General features: G+C 44.7%; 1 protein-coding gene across 1 annotated transcript in view; it reads right to left on the bottom strand.

Moving 5' to 3' along the window:
- Nucleotides 1–21,211, bottom strand: part of mamdc2a (MAM domain containing 2a) — a 131,198-nt gene that overhangs the window by 29,796 nt on the left and 80,191 nt on the right. Inside the window, exons 7-9 of the mRNA XM_059973850.1 lie at nt 19,725–19,818; nt 9,985–10,131; nt 7,594–7,856 (exon numbers count right to left, since the gene is read on the bottom strand). Coding sequence (XP_059829833.1) covers nt 7,594–7,856; nt 9,985–10,131; nt 19,725–19,818 — 504 coding nt within the window. The remainder of the gene's footprint in view (nt 1–7,593; nt 7,857–9,984; nt 10,132–19,724; nt 19,819–21,211) is intronic.

Raw genomic sequence — 21,211 nt, 5'->3', positions numbered from 1 at the left:
AGAAGAAGTAGCTTCTCTCTATCTGACCTGTTGCCACCTCAAAACCTGAATATAACTTACCCTTTAATCTTCTATACATCTAGAGTTGAAGAGAAAGGGTACCTTTTGTACCTTTCAAAATCTTATAGTCTTATTAAAGAAAAAGGAACTGCTTCCACTGACCCTCCCATTTATTTGTCCTCCACCAGCTAGAGGATGTGTGGGGTAGGTGCACAGAAACATCACCACCTTCAGCTTACCTCCAAAACCCACCATCGCCCTGATCTGAAAATACACTGCCACTCCTTCCTCATCCTCTGGAACTCCCTACATAACAGCATTGTGGCATTACCTTTAACATACAGTTAGCAGTGGCCTGAAGATAGTACTGATTCGGTGTGATTGCCAGCCATGGCAGCACATCAACATCCCACAAGAAAAATTCTGCAAAATTATTATTTCAGTTAATAACGATTGTGTCATTAGTCCTAAGGGGTGAATTTTTAAAATTCCAGAAGTCAATAAAAGCAGAAAAGAAAAATGTTGAAGTTAATGAAATTGTGCCCTACTTCAGACTCTGAATGGGATCAATATATACAGTAAATATAATTAGTAGGTAATGTGAGTGTTTGAGTCCAAGAAAAACATGAATTAATATAAAAAAGTTTTTTTCCTTTTACAGCTGTCAATCATTCAACACACGTAGTGCAACTGCTCAGCTCTTCATCCGATCAATGTCATATTATAAACTACAATAACACATACAAAATGCTGAGGGAACTCAGCAGGTCAGGCAGCATCTGTGGAAATGAATAAACAAGCGATATTTCAGGCCAAGACCCTTCATCACGTCTAGAAAAGAATGGTGAAGAAACCAGAATAAGGTTGGGAGAGGGGAAGGAGCGCAAGTTGGAAGTTGACAGGTGAAGTCAGGTTAGGAAAAAGGTAGGTGGGAAGGAGAGATGGGACGAAGAGAGAAGCTAGGAGGAGATAGCTGGAAAACGTAAAGGGCTGAAGGTGAAATAATATGATAGGTAACGAACGAGGACCATGGGAGAAAGGCAAGAAAGAAGGAGACCAGGAGGAAATGAAAGGTGAGGAGAAGAGAATAGGTAAGAGGAGAATCAGGATGGGGAATGGAAAGGGGAAGGGGAGGTCAGAAAAATAACTGCCCTTTCTCCCATGGTCCACTCTCCTCTCCTATTGATGCACCATCAATAACTCACACTGAGACGTAGGCGAGATATCGGCTTTTATTGACTGGAAGAAGGAACCAGGAGTGAGTGTCTATCATACAAGGTCTTGGAGACTGAGGCCGAGCGTCAGGCCGCAGGTCTCCTTTATACAGGGGCCTGTGGGAGGAGCCACAGGAGCAGTCAGCAGGGGCGTGTCCCGACAGGCACATAGTTCACCACATTCACCCCCCCTTCGTTTGAAAAAGTCCTCATGTGGCGAAGGTTCTTACAAGTCAAGCCTATCAGGTGGTCGAATCTGTCGCTGCGATCTACGTAGCACCGGCTGTGACCGCATAGATGCCGGCAACATTGGTGATTGCACAGGGGACGGGGGTTGCGCGTGTTCTTGCCCACTAGGCGCCGGTGATCCCTCATGCATGTGCGAGGCGCCTGGTATAAATGTGTACGAAACGCCCGGTATACAAGTGTCGTGAGGAGTCTGTGTAGGGCCTGGTGAGCACGGTGTCAACTCTGGTGCAGGGTTCACAGTCACCGGAGAGCCTTCAGGGTAGTGGTCTGCTGCACCTGCGGGTGCCAGGTCACGGATGGAGACCGTGTCCTCCCGCCCATCAGGTAAGACCACTTAAGCATACTGGGGGTTCGCATGTAGAAGGTGAACCCTCTCCACCAGCGGGGAGTATTTATTGCTCCTCACATGTTTCCGGAGCAGCACTGGCCCCAGGGACGTCAGCCAAACTGGTAGGGTGGTCCCAGTGACAGACTTCCTGGGAAAAGAGAATAGGCGTTCGTGAGAGGTGGCATTGGTGGACGTACATAACAGAGAGCGGATAGAGTGCAGTGCCTCAGGGAGGACCTCCTGCCATCGAGAGACCGGCAACCCTTTTGACTTAAGGGCTAAAAGTGTGGCCTTCCACACTGTGGCATTCTCCCGCTCCACCTGGCCATTACCCCGGGGATTATAACTCGTGGTCCGACTGGTAGCAATGCCCCTAGCTAGCAAGTACTGGCGCAGCTCCTCACTCATAAAGGAGGACCCTCTATCACTGTGGATATAGCAGGGATACCCGAACAGAGTGAAGAGCTGGCGCAGGGCATTTATGACGGACGTGGCAGTGGTGTCGGGGCAGGGGATGGCAAAGGGGAACCGTGAGAACTCGTCAATAACACTGAGAAAATAGACATTGCGGTCAGTGGAGGGAAGGGGGCCCTTAAAGTCAACACTCAGGCGTTCAAAAGGGCGGGTGGCCTTGACAAGTTGTGCCATGTCAGGACAGTAGAAGTGCGGTTTGCACTCGGCGCAAATTTGGCAGTCCCTGGTCATCATCCTGATGTCCTCCAGGGAGTACGGCAGGTTCCGAGCTTTCACAAAATGGTAAAATCGGGTGACCCCCGGATGGCAAAGTTGTGCATGAAGGGCGTACAGCTGGTCGAGCTGTGTGCTAGCACGTTCCCCGGGATAGGGCATCAGGGGGCTCATTGAGTCTGCCAGGCCGGTACAGGATATCATAGGTGTAGGTGGAGAGTTCTATCCTCCACCGCAAAATCTTATCATTTTTGATCTTGCCCCGCTGTTGGTTGCTGAACAGGAACGCAACCGAGCGCTGGTCGGTCAGCACTGTGAATCTTTTGCCAGCAAGATAGTGCCTCCAGTGCCTAACAGCCTCCACTATGGCCTGGGCTTCTTTCTCCACCGCGGAGTGCCGAATTTCGGAGCCTTGGAGGGTGCGAGAAAAGAATGCTACTGGTCTGCCTTCCTGATTAAGGGTAGCAGCCAGAGCGAAATCGGAGGCATCACACTCCACTTGGAAGGGAGCGGTCTCGTCCACTGCATGCATCGTAGCTTTGGCAATGTCCGCTTTAATGCAGTTGAAGGCCGCGCAGGCCTCAGCAGAGAGGGGAAACGAGGTAGACTTGACCAGGGGGCGGGCCTTGTCTGCGTAATGGGGGACCCATTGGGCGTAATAGGAAAAAAAACCCAGGCACCGTCTGAGGGCCTTGAGAGTGGTGGGAAGAGGGAGCTCTAACAGGGGGCGCATACGTTCGGGATCAGGCCCAATAACCCCGTTTTCCACGACATACCCAAGTATAGCAAGGCGGGTGGTACCAAAAACACACTTGTCCCCGTTATAAGTAAGGTTCAGAGCTGCGGCCACTTGGAGAAATCGTTGGAGGTTGGCGTCGTGATCTGGCCTGTTGTGACCACAGATGGTGATGTTATCCAGATAGGGAAATGTGGCCTGCAGTTGGTACTGGTCCACCATCCGGTCCATTTCCCTCTGGAAGACAGAGACACCATTCGTGACACCGAAAGGGACGCGCAGGAAGTGATAGAGCCTGCCGCCCGCCTCGAAGGCGGTGTAGGGGCGGTCCTCTGGGCAGATGGGGAGCTGGTGATAAGCGGATTTCAGATCTATTGTCGAGTACACCTTATACTGAGCAATCTGGTTGACCATATCCGCGATGCGGGGTAGGGGGTAGGCGTCAAGCTGCGTAAACCTATTGATGGTTTGACTATAGTCCACCACCATCCTATCTTTCTGCCCAGTCCGAACAACAACTACCTGGGCCCTCCAAGGGCTTGAGCTTGGCTCAATGATCCCCTCCCTGAGCAGCCGCTGCACCTCCGACTGAATGAAGGCCCGGTCCCCCGCGCTGTACCTCCTGCTTTTGGTTGCCACAGGTTTACAGTCAGGGGTCAGGTTGGCGAACAGCAGTGGGGGAGGGACCTTGAGAGTGGAGAGGCTGCAAGTGTCGGTAGCGCAGCTGTCGGCCTGGTTCTGGATGGGATGTGTGTGTGCGGGTGTGTGTGTGGTCAGTAGCGGGGTATGAGAAGAAGTCCCACAAAACTGAGGATTCTTGACAGTGAGTGGTGGGAGGGGCCCGTCGTATACCATGGTCACACTTTCGAGATGGCTCTGGAAGTCCAGCCCCAATAGCACAGGTGCGCACAGATTAGGCATGACCAGCAGCTCAAAGTCCCGATATTCTGTGCCCTGCACCACCAATGTCGCTACACAATCCGCCCGGATGTCTGCAGACTGCGACCCAGAGGCCAAATGGAACCTCCGACTTACCGGTCGCGTTGCGAGTCCGCAGCGTTGCACTGTGTCCAGGTGAATAAAACTCCCAGTGCTGCCCGTGTCAAACAGGCATCCAGTCCAGTGTCCCTCCACCTGGATGTCCATCATGGACCTTGCAAGCTGGTGTGGGGCGCTTTGGTCGAGAGTTACAGTGGCCAGAGACCCAGTAAGCATCGGAGGGCCGGGGGCGGGGCGTACTGACGTCGACAAAGATGGCCGCTCACATCCGCGGTACCCGGTCAGCATCCGAGGATCGGGGGCGGGGCGTACTGACATCGACAAAGATGGCCGCCCACATCCCGGCATGCAAGATGGCGGCCCCCACGTTTCACCCGCAGCGCTGCACTCCGCTCGAGGTTGAGACTTACAGACCTTGGCGAAGTGGCCCTGCTTTCCGCAGCTGGAGCAGGTCGCTTCTCGCGCTGGACAGCGTTGTCGAGGATGTTTCTTTTGGCCACAGAAATAACAAAGCACGAGTTTCTGACGGGCCACAGCCGTGGTCAGGATCGGGGAGCTCGTGGAATCGCGACTGGCGGCAGCGTTGGCGAATTCGCTCCCGGGAGCCGGCGGTGGCGGGGTCTGAGGAGTCCACGGAACCGGCGGGGAATCGCGTGACTGGACAGCGTCAGCATTATGCAAAGCAGCTTCTAGAGCGTTGGCCGTCTCGATCGCCGAGCGTAAGGTAAGATCTGAGTTCTCCAGCAGCCGCTGGCGCATGTACACTGACCTCAGTCCCGTCACAAAGGCGTCTCTCATTAGCAGCTCCGCATGCTGTTCTGCCGTGAGCGTCTTGCAGTCACAAGCTCGGACGAGTGTCTGTAGTGCTCGGAGAAACTCAGCGCACGATTCGCCAGGCCGCTGTGGCCGGGTAGCTAAACGATGTCTTGCGTAGACAGTGTTCACCGGCCGCAGGTACTGTCGTTTGAGGGCGTCCAGTGCCCCATCATAGGTCGGCAGGTCCCGGATAATGGCGTAAACTTTTGGGGTGACCCTCGAGAGTAGGATTCTGTGCATAACGGCGGGTTCAGTCGCACGAAGCTCCGCCAAGTACGATTGGAAGCATGCAAGCCAGTGTTCAAAAGCGAGAGCTGCATCAGGGTCTTGAGGGTCCAAATCCAACGGTCCGGACGCAAAACGGGTTCCATGGTTTAAAACTTCCAGTCAATAAAATTGATGCACCATCAATAACTCACACTGAGACGTAGGCGAGATATCGGCTTTTATTGACTGGAAGAAGGAACCAGGAGTGAGTGTCTATCATACAAGGTCTTGGAGACTGAGGCCGAGCGTCAGGCCGCAGGTCTCCTTTATACAGGGGCCTGTGGGAGGAGCCACAGGAGCAGTCAGCAGGGGCGTGTCCCGACAGGCACATAGTTCACCACACCTATCAAACTCTTTCTTCAGCCCCTGACTTGTTGAGTTCCTCCAGCATTGTGTGTGTGTCTGTTACTCTGGATATCCAGCATCAGAAAAGCTCTTGTGTTCAATTCAACTTCTGGCATAAGTTGAATTGTTATCTTTGGCTTTGGGTTGCTGGAAGCAATCTTGATATGCCTAAATAAGAGAAAATCTGATAGCATTAAAAGATTAGAAACATAAGAACTGTTGAAAGTAATTAAATTTTTGGTTCAACATATCCACGGCTTTCTCTACTGCCTCCAACATATCTGTCCACAACCTCCTCTGCTGCCACATTGAGACCAGATACAGGCTGGAGGAACAACATCTCATGTTCTATCTTGGTAGTCTCCAACTTGACGACAAGAGTATCAATTTCTGGAACTTCTGGTAATCACTTACCTGTGTTGTACCCTCCCCCCGTTCTTCCTTATTCTAGTGGCCCTCTTGCCCCTTCTCTCCACCACCCTTGCTCTCAAGACCTCTGATTTCTCATCTTCTTCCTTTTTCCTTCTTCCTACTCTACTGTCCTCTATTATATTTCTTCTTCTCCAACTCTTTACCTTTTCCATACATCATCTCCTAGCTTCTCACATCATTCCCTTTTATTACCCCTTAAAGTAATATTTTTATCAATATGTGCCACTATATACAAAGGTTCATTTTCTTCCAGGCATACTCAATAACTCCAAAAACCATAATAGAATCAATGAAAGACAAAAACAGACTGCACAACCAGTGTACAAAAGACAATAAACTGCAAATACAAAAAGAAAGAAAAAAAGAAATAATGGATAAAAAATAAGCAATAAATATTGAGAACGTGAGATAGAGTCCTTGGAAGTGAATGCATAGGTTGTGGGAACAGGTCAGTGACAGGGCGAGTGAAGTTATCTCCTTTTGTTCAGGAGCCTGATGGCTGAAGGATAGTAACTGTTCCTGAAGCTGGTGGTGTGAGTCCTGAGGCTGCTGTATCACCTTCCTGATTGCAGCAGTGAGAAGAGAGCATGGCCTAGATGGTGGGGGTCCCTGATGATGGATGCTGCTTTGCTGTGACAATGCTCCATGGAGATGTGGTCCTGTGGTGGGGAGGGCTTTACCTGTGATGGACTGGGCCATACCCACTATTTTTTGTAGGATTTTCCAAAGGAGGGTACTGGTGTTTCCATACCAGGCTGCAATGCAGCCAAATCTTCACAAACTCCTAAGGAAGTGGAGATGCTGTCATGCTTTCTTCGTAACTGCACTTACCCTTCCCCCATACACTTACATTCTTCTTCACCTGGACTCGCCGACCATCTGCCAGCTTGTGTTCCCCCCCTTTTTATTCCGGATTCGCCCCTTCCTTCCAGTTTTAATGACAGTTGGCCGAAAATGTTGACTATTCATTTCCCTCCACAGATGCTGCCTGACCTGCTGAGTTCCTCTAGCATTTTGTGTGCGTGTTCAAAATAAGTATTTAAGAATGTGAAATGCTTTTTAAGTGAAGGCCAGCTCAAATGCAACGGAACCAGAGTTGCTTCAATGTTATATGCATTACAGTGCACTACAAAGGAATTCTATCTACGTGCTTTTGTGTTGCAAAAGTGCACCATTAAGTCTTGGAATTTTAGAAGGCTGAGTATTTGCTCCAAAATAGTGAAGAGATTGAAGGATGGAGAGATTTAAGGAGGGAATTCAGATCTTACTACCTTTGCAGCTGGCAACCGACGAGCTAATGGTTGATTCACTAAATTCTGAGGCATTGTAAAGAGCAAAATTGAGTAAGTACAGAGATTTTGTTTTGTTCCGTGGAGGAGGAGCAGGTTACATAGCTGAAGAGAGGCAACACCAAGTATACTTTGAAAGAAAAGCAAAGAACTTTAAGATCCATATACTGCCTGGTGTTGGTCAGGCGGCGAATGGGACTGGTGGACATGGAGAACAGAGTGCTATTTTACCTTAGTGGGCTCCAGCCTTTGGAAATTGACTTCTGCTTGAATCCACATTCCTGTTGGTGATTTGGGAATTGTCCAAATCTTTTCCTGGACACGGTCCATTTCATCATAAATATAGACAGCAAGGGCATCTTCCGATATAAAATGATTCAGCGCATAGAAAAATTGCAAGCAGTACTGGAGGTTGGCTAGTAAAAGTGGGCCTATTAGGTGGGCCACGTACTCCTGATGATATCCAAATCTTGTATTGGAAATAAGAAAGCCACCTATGAAAAGTCAGAGAGCATCTGCTGGTGAACCAGCACAATAAATCCAAAGAAACACAACCCCTACAGATACTCAAGAGACTTAGAGAATAGTTCATATAAAATACCGAGAGTCTGCTCCATCAAATGCTGCTGCAAATTTATTTCTCCTTAGCTAACGGTTTTCCATTTGTGTTTTTAGGAAAACCAGTCAAGACCACCCATAACCTTAAGAGTTCCAGTAAGACCAATAGGAGCACTCTACAACTTAATTGTGCAGAGACTTTCCCAGATTGGACATAGGCTTGAGTTCACCTGACCCCAAATTACACCAGGTTCTTTTCAACTGCGCCTTCTCCCAACAATCCACAACTCCAGGTCACTAAGCATGTAAATTTTGAAACTTTCAACTTTATTTTATCTAAATCTAAATTCAATTCTACAGTTTCTCCAGTCCCCTAATCTTTGCACTCCTCAGATTCAGGACATGTGCCCGCCCCCAGATTTTGAAATTTATACCTTCAACCAACAATAGCTGTATCCTTGAGCATCAAGACACCAAAGCAGCAGATTTCCCTCTGGCCTCTACCTGCTTTTCCTTTCACCTTTTACAAATAGGTGTAAAGACAACCTCAGAACTGATTTCAAAATTTTTTATGTCATAAGTTGAATGACCAAAATTGACACAGTTTTTACATTAGGGTATCAGGCCATGAGATTCGAGAACTTAAGTTGCAGATAATTTAAAGCTATGTACCAGTTAAGGCCTCACATACTTCTCTGACAACAGTATGCCCACTTTTGCATATCTATTTGAGGGAAGGAATGCACCCAGAGCAAAATTGTGACTCCAAAGGTGGGGGGGGGGGGGTTGTGGGTTGAAATATCTTTAACCTATTATCATAAACATATCTCAGTAGCCTCAATCACTTTGCATGGGAATAAGTGCCACAGTTTTCCACAATTTCTTGTGAAGAGGTTATTGAATCCCCTACTGGATTTGCTAATATTTATAGTTCCTGGTCTGGATCCTGTCCAGCTGTCTGATTCAGCCAGGGTTGTTGAAGAACACAGTTGTTGGGAGATTAACTTTATGCTGACACACAGTAAAACAGCTCACTGCAATTTCCAGACTTTTCATTGATGCCATGAATATTGAATAAAAATTAAGGTATTTAACAAAAGAGAATGGATGCAATTTTAATCGAATTCTGTGGTGTGGGATTTACTTTCTTAATACTTTTGGCCATCAGATATCATGTCCTAGGGATCACTGGTGTCCACATAGGGAAATCAACAATCTGAATGAATGGAAGCATTCCCTTGCAGAGCTGGCCATCGAGTTAGAAAGCATGACCTTTCGCCACCACCGCGAATGTTGCATAGAATGTGAAATAAACACTGAAGCATACACATAAGATGATAGCGGAAATATTATGAATAAAAATTTTCATAACTTAAAGAGCTTTTTCTTATTATTTTAAAAATTCTGTGGGGTTGAATGAAGTTCTGATGTGGCAATTATTCCTTAGGGAATTACTACCTGGCCACCCAATGAAGTTTACCATGCCTTCAATGGCCATGTCTACACACGACAAATGAGTACAGAGGTGATTTCTCTCAGATATACAGACAATGGCCTTATTCATTTAAATGGGAATGACTAACTTTCAATAAAAAGTTAAGTTTGGGCAATTTGTATAAGTTTGTAATTGATTTACATTTGTATTTTGCATTGTATTTTTTTTATTATTATGCAATCATTTTAATGTTTTTAGTTACTTAAACCTATATCAAATGCCATTGAAAGTGACATTTAAAGAAAAGGAAGCTGTCTTATTGGGTGGGGTGGTTACGGTGGAGAAGAAGCCAGGTTACCACTCTGCCTCAGTACTATTGAGAGCAATGAGTCACATCAAGCATGATCCCACACATCAGTTTTAAGATGTTTATGTAAGGGAATTACAATCCACACATACAATATTTAATTTTTCTTTAACATATGTTATCAATCAGTAATCAAGCTTATTTTATCATTACGTTTCATTTGAACCTCATGTGTCATATTTACTGCTGATTTCATTTAATAATAATACCCCCTTCCCTGAACAGCAAGCAAAATACACCACACAAATGTAACGTATCTTACCCATTCCACTCGTGTGATCGCCAAATCGGAATGGATTTGGTTTTCGAATCTGTCTGGTCCATTTTTTGCCATCCAGGTGGTTTTGGGTATAATTGCAGAGATCTTGATCAAAGTTGCAATTTGCCACAGAGGGATCAAAGAACAGAGCTTGATTCAACAGAAGAAGAAAGTACCAGTCAGTATCTCCCAGAATGCAGAGCTCAGAAACTGATCATTCAGTCTACTACATTCACGTAAAAGAGTAATTCCAAATTACTCAACCAAAACATGTACCAATCCAATAGTATTCTGCTGTCTGCATCTCCACCAAGGTAATTGTGCCAAACTTATAACTGCCCAAGAACAGTTTTAGCTAGAAACAATCTGGAAGAATAATCTGAACTCGTTCAAATTCATGTTTAATTGTCATTCAGCCATATGCATGTCAACAGCTGAACAAAACACCAGTTCTCTGGAGCCAAGGTGCAAGACACAGTACGTACAGTCACACCGCACAAATTGTTATGATAAGTTGCAAAATAATTAGCACGTCCCTGAGTGGCATGGCCTGATGATTGATGGTGCATGAGCTGTTTTTCCTGGAGCTACACTTCTGCAAGAACAAACGCGCAGCAGTTCCTCATCTCACACTGGGTCAGCCGCAGACGAAGGCATCCAACTTGTCTCACACCTGGCTTCCAGGGAACCAACGCTGGAGAGTAGTACGATGAGAGAGCCAGCCTGCAGGGGCCTGTCCCTAACCCAGCACAAAAGCAAGGGCGGCCATCGCACCTCTGATCATTTCTAGCACCTCCTCCGCTGGGTGGCTGTAACAGGTGGTGTTGGGGCACGAGGGTCCAGTACACACAACAACCGAGGTCACACATCTCCCCGTTGACAGTCTCACCAGTGAACAGGACTTGCAGTATTTTGTCTTACCAATGTCTAACAGGATCTTACAATCATAAGAAAAATGTTTGAGACAAACATTTGCACTGCTTGTGGAGTAAGATTTTATTCAGCTTCAGCATTAGAGTAGTCGCCCAGTTGCCTGGAGTTTGTGGAGCTTCAGGAACAATATTATCCTCTACTTTGCTTCTCAGAAAAGGGTTAAAATGGGAATGTTCATATGTATAGGCTTGGCTGAAGACAACAGGTACACAGAAATGCTGCTCCATCAAGGTGCACTTCACTCTACTTCAGAAACATTCTTGTCACTGGTTCTAGATCCTGCAATTGCTGATGCAGGAGAATTGCTGCAAGATACATTTCTGGCAGCCCAGTTGAACTGGGACCCAGAGAGAGGCAACTCACAGGTCCATGGTTGAGATCTTAATATGGAGTGTTCATGTGCTTCTGGCATTTTCTGGCGGCCCAATCAACTAGAGATTCATTAGCAAGGGACAGCAAAAATGGCTCCAGGGGCTGTGTTGTGTTCTTTATGGGATGTAGGAATTCTGGGAGACCTGCAGCCTCTCAGATAACCACATCTGCACCAGATGTACCAAGCTGTAGCTCCTCGAAGACCATGCTAAGGAACTGGAGCTGTGGCTCAATGACCTTTGGCTCATATGGGAAACTGATGACGTGATAGATAGGAGACTCAGGGAGGTAGTCATCTCTAAGTTGCAGGAGGCAGGTACCTGGTGTGACTGTCAGGAGAGGGAAGAGAAATGGGCAGCCAGTGCCAAGTACCCCTGTGGCTGTTCCCCTCAGTAATATGTATAGCACTTTAGATACTGCTGGGGGTGGATGACCTACCAGAGGGAAGCCACAGTGAATGTGTCTCTGGCACTGAGTTCAGCCACATGGCTCAGAAGGAAAGGAGGGAGAAGAGGACTGCAGTAGTGATAGGGAATTCCATAATTAGAGGAGTAGACATGAGATTCCGTTGCCTCCCAGGTGTCATCATCAAGGATATCTTGGATTGGGCCCACAGCATTCGAAAGTGGGAGCCAGAAGTCTTGGTATATATTGGCACCAATGGCGAAGGTCAGGGAGAAGGTCCAGAAGAAGAATTTAGAGAGCTAGGTAGAAAGCTGAAAATTAGGACCTTCAGGTAGTAAGTTCTGGATTGCTGTCTGTTCCATGCACCACTGAGGGTAAGAACGGGATGATTTGGCAGATGATCTGGTGCAGAGAGCAGAGTTTCAGATTTCTGGATTACTGGGTACCTTTTCTGGGCAAGGTATGACCTTTTGCAAGAGGGACGTGTTACACCTGATATAGCCAATATCCTTGTGGACAGATTTGCTGGGCATTGTTTAAACAAATTCGGCAGGGGGTTGGGAACCGGAGTGATAGGACTGAGGATGGGGCAAGTGGTATATAAGCAGAGGCAGTGTGTAGAGAGACCGTGAGGGAGAATAGGCAGATGATAGGGTGCAATTGAAGTCAGTGGGATGAGTTGCAGTGTAAAAGGGGGACAAATTTGAAAAGGGTGACAAAATGAAGGACTGAAGGTGTGAAATTTGAATGCATGCAGTGTAGGTTCGGTGATCTTGTAGCGAAGTTTGAGATTGGCAGGTATAACATTATAGGCAACACTGAGTCGTGGTTAAAAGAAGATTATAGTTGGAAGCTTAACATCCAAGGATACACATTGCAGTAGAAGGAGAGGAGGTAGTCAGGGGTGACATGGCTCTGTTGGTTAAAAAAGAAATCAAATCCTTAGAAAGAGGTGACATAGGATCGTAAGAGGTAGAATCAGCTGAGAAGATCATCGGGGTCTCTCTTCCTACCATTACGGACATTTACACTACACGCTGCATCCACAAAGCAAACAGCATTATGAAGGACCCCATGCATCCCTCATACAAACTCTTCTCCCTCCTTGCCATCTGGGAAAAGGCCAGTTATGGTCAAAATGACAATAAAAGTGACTTGACGACTTGAGAATCATTGTGGTTAGAGGTATGGATCTGCAAGAGTTAAAAAAAAGACTCTCATTGGAGTTATATGCGGGCCTCTGAACAACAGCCAGGTCTTGGAATACAAATTACAGTGGAATATAGAAAATGGATGTCAAAAGGACAATGTTATGATAGTCATGGGGGATTTCAATAAATAGGTAAGCTGGGAAAATCAGATTGGTGCTGATTTTGGATCCCAAGGGAGAGTATTTGCAGAATGCCCACGAGATGACTTTTTAGAGCAATTTATGGTTGAACCCACTAGGGGATAAGTTATTGTGGAATGAACCTGATTTTGCTAGAGAGCTTAAGGTAAAGGAACCATTAGGGATCAGTGATTACAATATAATGGAATTCACACTGGAATGTGAGAGACAGACCTAAAGTCAAATGTATCAGTATTACAATGGAATGAAGGGAATTACAGAGGCATGAGAGAAGAGCTGGCTAAAGTTGATTGAAAGGACACACTGGCAGCAGTGACAGCAGAGAAGGAATGGCTGGAGTTTCGGGATGCAGTTTGGAAGGCGCAGGGTGGGTACATCCCAATGAAGTATTCTAAAGGCAGGATGACAAAACTGTAGCTGACAAAGCAAGTCAAAGACAACATAAAAGCAAATGAGAAGGCATATAATAGAGCAAAAATTAGTGGGAAGTTAGACAATTAGGAAGCTTTTAAAAACCAGAAGGCAACTAAAAAAGCCACAAGGAGCAAAAAGATAAAATATGATGGTAAGTTAGCCAAAAACATTAAATAGGATACCAAATTTTGTTTCAGATGTTTATATAAAGAGTAGATATCCGACCACTAGAAAATGACACTGAAGAGGGAGTAATGGGAGACAAGGAAATGGTAGACAAACTGAATAAGTATTTTGCATCAGTCTTCACTGCAGAAGGCACTAGCAGTTTGCCAGAAGTTCGATTGTGTCAGCGGACTGAAGTAAGAGCAGTTGCTATTACTAGGGAGAAGGTGCTTTGGAATCTAAAATCTGAAGGTACACAAGTCACCCGGCCCAGTTGGACTACACCACACGGTTCTGAAAGAGGTGGCTGAAGAGATTATGGAGGCATTAGTAATGGTCTTTCAAGAATCACTAGATTCTGGAATGGTTCTAGAAGACTGGAAAATTACAAATATCATTCCACTCTTCAAGAAGGGAGAGAGACAGAAGAAATTATAGACTGACCTCAGTGGTTGGGAAGATGTTGGAATCAATTGTCAAGGATGAGATTCCAGGATACTGAGAGGCACATGGTAATATAGGCCAAAGTCAGTATGTTTTCCTGAAGGGAAACTCATTACTGACCAACCTGTTGGAATTCTTTGAGGAAAGAACAAGCAGGATAGACAAAGGGCAATCAGTGGATGTCATACTTGGACTTTCTGAAGGCCTTGGAAAAGGTCCTGCACATGAGGCTGCTCAGCAAAATAAGAGTTCATGATATTACAGTTAAGATATTGGGTGGTTGGCAGGAGGCAAAGAATGGGAATAAATGAAGCCTTTTCTAACTGGCTGCTGGTGACTAATGGTGTTCCACAGGAGTCAGCGGTGGGATGGCTTCTTTTTACATTGTACGTCAATGATTTGGATGACAGAATTGATGGCTTTGTCACCGAGTTTGAGGCTAGGTGGAGGGCCAGATAGTGTTGAGGAAGCAGGATGGCTGCAGAAGGACTTAGACAGATGATGAGAATGGACAAAGAAATGGCAGATGGATAACAGTGTCAGGAAATTTATAGTTATACACTTCAGTAAAAGGAATAAAAGTGTAGAGTATTTTCTAAACAGGGAGAAAATAAAAATAATCCAAGATGCAAAGAGACCTAGGATTCCTCATGCAGGATTCCCTAAAGGTTAACTGGCAGGTGAGGAAAGCAAGTGCTTTCTCATTGAAACCTATTGAATGTTGAAAGGACCAGAGGGAGTGAGTGTGGAGAGGATATTTCCTGTAGCAGGGAAATCTAGGACCAGAGGGCACAATCTTAGAATAGAGGGACATCCATTTAAAATTCAGATGGTGAGGAATTTCTTTAGCCAGAGAGTGATCAATTTGTCAAATTCATTGCCACAGGCAGCTGAAGAAGCCAGGTCATTGGATATATTAAAGGTGGAGGATGATGAGTCAGGGCATGAAAGTTATGGGGAGAAAGCAAGTGAATGGGGTTGAGAGGGAAATGGATCAGCCATGATCAAACAGCGCAAACTCAATGGGCCAAGTGGCCTAATACTGGTCTTATATCATATGGTTACCCAAAGATTTTAGATGTTCAAGAAAATAGTTCGCCATCATGTTCTCAAGAATAATTAAGAATAGACAATAAATGCTGGACTTGTCGATACTTAACTACTCTTGAAGAGATGTTGGTTAACTGACTTTTGAACATCTCTTTTGCTTCTAGAAAACATTCTCCTGTAATTGCAGAATAACTTGAGGTTTTCAAACCTAATGAAGTGCTGAAGCATGAGTGAACAGATAACCTATGGATCAACAACAAGAGAAAGACATCGTGTACTCTGTGTAGTAGAAGGACAGAATGGATCAAATCTGATGGTAAAACAACGCCTAGCAAGTTGTTTATAAAAAAAAGGATAGATTAACAAGAAAATTCGTTCTTCATTTGTCGCCAAGTCGTCTAGCACAACTGGGGTGAATGGGCTTATCTTTGCTGAATTAATCTAAGTGGGTTCTCATTGTGGCAAAGGTTATCAGTTTGGTTGAGTTTATTGAATGGAAAACAATAGCAGATTAAAAATAGTAAGAACATCTTGTGCCTTTTGTACATAATAATAATTCCATTTCTGGTGAGGTAATTTGTGGGTATAAGCACAAATTGATAATAAAGTGCATCAGCTTTCATTCCACGGTCGAAAAGAACTTGTGATTATCCAAAGAAGGAAATATTCAGTATGGGATGAAAAGCTTGTCCAGTGAAGTGGATTCCGAAGAGTACAGGCCTACTCAGATATGGATATAGCCAACAAAATAAGGAGAAAAAAGGGTGTGCATATGCAAGAACCTCTTTAGAAACATAGAAATATAGAAAATTTACAGCACAATACAGGCCCTTCGGCCCACAAAGTTATGCTGAACATGTCCTTACCTTAGAAATTACTAGGCTTACCTACAGTCCTCTATTTTACTAAGCTCCATGTACCTATCTAAAAGTCTCTTAAAAGACCCTATCGTATCCGCCTCCACTACCATTGCCGGCAGCCCATTCCACGTACTCACCACACTCTGCATAAAAAAACTTACCCCTGACATCTCCTCTGTATCTACTCCCAAACCTGTGCAATCTTGTGGCAGCCATTTCAGCTCTGGGAAAAAGCCTTTGACTATCCATGCAATCAATGTCCCTCATCATCTTATACACCTCTATCAGGTCTCCTCTCATCCTCTGTCACTCCAAGGAGAAAAGGCCCAGTTCACTCAACCTATTCTCATAAGGCATGCTCCCCAATCCAGGCAACATCCTTGTAAATCTCCTCTGCACCCTTTCTATGGCTTCCACATCCTTCCTGTAGTGAGGCGACCAGAACTGAGCACAGTACTCCAAGTGGAGTCTGATCAGGGTCCCATATAACTGCAACATTACCTCTTGGCTCCTAAATTCAATTCGATGAATGATGAAGGCCAATACACCGTACACCTTCTTAAACACAGAGTCAAACTGCACATCTACTTTGAGCGTTCTATGGACTCGGACCCCAAGATCCCTCTGATCCTCCACACTGCCAAGAGTCTTAACGTTAATACTATATTCTGCCATCACACTTATCTAGGTTGAACTCCATCTGCTACTTCTCAACACAAGCATCCTATCAATGTCCTGCTGTAACCTCTGACAGCCCTCCACACTATCCACAACACCTCCAACCTTTGCGTCATCAGCAAACTTGCTAACCCAACCCTCCACTTCCTCATGCAGGTCACTTATAAAAATCACAAAGAGAAAGGGTCCCAGAACAGATCCCTGAGGTACACCACTGGTCACTGACCTCCATGCAGAATATAACCTGTCTGCAACCACTCTTTGCCTTCTGTGGGCAAGCCATTTCTAGATCCACAAAGCAATGTCCCTTTGGATCCCATGTCTCCTTACTTTCTCAATAAGTCTTGCACGGGGTACCTTATTAATTGCCTTGCTGAAATCCATATACACTACTGCTCTTCCTTCATCAACGTGTTAAGACACAACCTCAAAAAATTCAATCAGTCTCGTAAGGCACAACCTGCCTTTGACAAAGCCATGCTGACTATTCCTAATCATATTATACCTCTCCAATTTTTCTTAAATCCTGCCTCTCAGGATCTTCTCCATCAACTTACCATCCACTAAAGTAAGACTCACTGGTCTATGACTTCCTGGGCTATCTCTACTCCCTTTCTTGAATAAGGGAACAACATCTGCAACCTTCCAATCCTCCAGAACCTCTCCTATCACCATTGATGATGCAAAGGTTATCGCCAGAAGCTCAGCAATCTCCTCCCTCACCTCCCACAGTAGCCTGGGTTACATCTCATCTGGTCCCGGAAACTTATCCAACTTAATGCTTTCCAAAAGCTCAAGTACATCCTCTTTCTTAATATCTACATGCTCAAGCTGTTCAATCTGCTGCAAGTCATCACTACAATCACCAAGATCCTTTTCCATAGTGAATACTTAAGTATTCATTACGTACCTCTGCTATTTCCTCTGGTTCCATACACACTTTTCCTCTGTCACACTTGATAGGTCCAATTTTTACACATCTTATCCTCTTTCTCTTCACATACTTATAGAATGCCTTGGGGTTTTCCTTAATCCTGTCTGCCAAGGCCTTCTCATGGCTCCTTCTGGCTCTCCTAATTTTCTTCTTAAGCTCCTTCCTGTTAGCCTTATAATCTTCTAGATCTCTAACATTACCTAGCTCTCTGAACCTTTCATAAGCTTTTCTTTTCTACTTGACTAGATTTACTGCACATCTTGTACACCACGGTTCCTGTACCCTACCATAACTTCCCTGTCTCATTGGAACGTACCTATGCAGAACTCCACACAAATATCCCCTGAACATTTGCCACGTTTCTTCCGTACCTTTCCCGGAGAACATGTGTTCCCAATTTAAGCTTCCAAGTTCATGCCTGATAGCCTCATAATTCCCCTTACTCCAATTAACCACTTTTCTAACTTGTCTGTTCCTATCCCTCTCCAACGCTATTGTAAAGGAGATAGAATTATGATCACTATCTCTAAAATGCTCTCCCACTGAGAGATCTGATACCTGACCAGGTTCATTTCCCAATATCAAATCAAGTACAGAATCTCCTCTTGTAGGCTTATCTACATATTGTGTCAAGAAACCTTCCTGAACACACCCAACAAACTTCACCCCATCTAAACCCCTTGTTCCAGGGAGGTGCCAATCGATATTTTGGAAATTAAAATCTTCCACCAAATCTGTTACTATTAAACCTTCCCAGGATCTGTTTCCCTAACTGCTCCTCGATATCCCTGTTACTATTGGGTGGCCTATAAAAAACACCAAGTAGACTTATTGACCCCTTCCTGTACCTAACCTCCACCCACAGACTCCATAGACAATCCCTCCATGACGTCCACCTTTTCTGCAGCCGTGATACTATCTCTGATTGACAGTGCCACACCCCCACCTCTTTTGCCTCCCTTGCTGTCCTTTCTGAAATGTCTAAAAGCCAGCACACGAAGTAACCATTCCTGTCCCTGAGCCATCCAAGTCTCTGTAATGGCCACCACATCATAGCTCCAAGTACTGATCCACGGTCTAAGCTCATCTGCTTTGTTAACAATGTTCCTTGCATTAAAATAGACACATCTCAAACCATCGGTCTTCAGGCCCTGTCAGGGAAACATCATCTTAGCCTTTACCCTGTCACATCCAGTAACAAATAAGATAATCTATAATAATTCTAAACTGTAGACAGTATTGTTAAAGGCTGGTTAATTTCCTCTCATATAACAAACTTTGCCCCCAAGAATCACGTTGGTGAACCTTTGTCACTTTTGCAATTATATCCTTCCTGTGGTAGAGGGAAAAGATCAATACGCAGTGTTCATCATCTTAACATGGAGTTGAATTGAATAAAGCCAATTCAGTTCAGTTCAGGGAAGAAATGAGAATAAATTTCTTCACTCAGAGAGAAGTGAATCCTGAATCTTCCAAGTGTGTTGTGGAAGGTTAGTCACTGTGTACTTTTAGGACTAATTAGCAGATTCTTGGTGATCAAAGGGTAAGGGGTTAAAGTGTTCCAATGTTAATGGGGACAAATGGCCTACTATTTCTTACATTTTAGTATAAAATATTAACTCTGCTCCCCCCTCCATGAACGCTGGCTGAGCAGCTGGGTTACTTCCAGAATATTTAGTTATATCGCAGGTCCAATAACTGACATTAGCAGTGACAGGATGTGGTCATAGAACTGGAATGGATTCAGGCTGGTTTCACCAACTTCCCAATCAATCCACTCCACTACATCCACCACTTCCACTCCACATATTGCTATCTTCAATTTTGTGACTAGGAACCAAGTTCTGGACTTTTAGAATTCTTTGTGTCTCAGGATTACACTGGGGAAAAATCATTAATTAAAGAAGGAAAGAAGACTCTGCTAATCAAGGTACAGCTACCCATTTATTGGACACAATATTGAGAGTCTATTGTTGTTCTAAAAGTTCCTCTTGTCTATGTTGAGCAATGTGAACTGTTGATGCTGTTTGCAATTTCTTTCCATTGTTGAAGGTAGCTGTCCATGCAAAACGTCTCTGTGGGATATGCAAACTACCATCTCATTTGCAACCTACCATTAAGAAGAAGGATATCTTACCTGTTTCATTGTTGCAGAAATGTGGAGAGAACGAAATATCATCCAGTGCAACATAGCCGTCAGTCATGCTGCTGAAGGCGACTTCAAACACCATCTGAGAAAGAAAAATATGTTCTATTATGCAACCTTGAACAAAATGATATAAGTGTACTAGAAAAAGGAGCAGGAGCAGGCCATTTGGTCTTTCAAGCCTGATCCATCGTCCAGAAAGATTATAGCCAATTATTATATAAAGACTGATACAGGGTCTCAACCTGAAACATCAACCATCCTGTTGGCTCCCCAAATGCTGCCTGACCTGTGAAGTTCCTCTGCACTTTGCATTTTGAATCAGATTACCGCATCTAAGTTCCCTCATGTCTCCACTCTCCAATTCAAACCCTTCATCTTTTAATTTCCTTAGTAACCATAACCTGTCAGTCGAATTCTTGAAACTATTACCCAAGCATACTCATCCCTCTAGAGAAGGAAATTGCACAGAATATTCACAACATTTTATTGTAAGAAATTTCTCCTCATCTCTATGCTGAATGAGATGGGAAGAAATATCTTTTGCTTCTAGATTGTTAGCCAAGGAAAACTCTCTCAGAGCTGCGTGCCAAGAACATTTATACACTTCAATAAGATCACTTTCATTTCTTGGCTTAAGAGGATATAGGCTCATAATGCTGTATCCAACTTTATTATGTTATTTGTTCATCCCAGAAAAACCTCTGCTGAATGTACACTGCTCTCCCTCATGTTGCCATCCTTCTTCAAGCAAACAGCCCAACTCAAAGTATATCAGCAGGGTTTTTCACATATTTTCAACTAATGGCCAAACCCCTCACCACAAAGCATGTGCCATTTGTTTTACTGACTGCACCAGCATCATGGATTTTCTGTGGTATGTGAGCACAGATCCCTCGTAGTGATATCTGGACAATGATAAACATTAAGAGATTATACAAATGCTGGAAATCCAGAGCAACATACACAAAATGCTGCAGGTACTCAGCAGGTCAGGCAGCAGCTTTGGAAATGAACAGATTCAACATTTCAGGCCAAGGCCATTGATCAATAAAGTCCTGATTTTGTCTAGATCAGGGATTCCCAACCTGTGGTCCTTGGAACGGGTCCATGGCATAAAAGAGGTTGGGAAACCCTGGTCTAGATAATGATATTTGCTAATAGTTTATGTTTTCCCGAGCTGTCATTCTTCATGACAAAGTGGATACTTTCATACACATGCCTCATTCTTGCCAAATCATAAAGCCCATTAGAATTCCCAAGCAAACTCTTTGCACCCTCCTAATAGATCATGTTCCCAGCGGCTGGATATGTAATCCCTGTTCCATATGAATTGTAAAAAGCTGAATGCCAACCAATGACCCTTGAAACACTCCATCAGTCTGCCAAGCTGCAAACAAGCTATTTTTTTCCATACTGTTCTCCATCGTTAACCAATTCTTAATCTATGCCATTGCATCATTCCCAATTCCATGGAT

The sequence above is a fragment of the Hypanus sabinus genome, chromosome 7 (assembly GCF_030144855.1).
Source record: "Hypanus sabinus isolate sHypSab1 chromosome 7, sHypSab1.hap1, whole genome shotgun sequence".
Classification (NCBI taxonomy): Eukaryota; Metazoa; Chordata; class Chondrichthyes; order Myliobatiformes; family Dasyatidae; genus Hypanus; species Hypanus sabinus.
The sequence above is the reverse complement of the archived record's forward strand: the minus strand, read 5'-3'. Positions and strand labels throughout refer to the sequence as shown.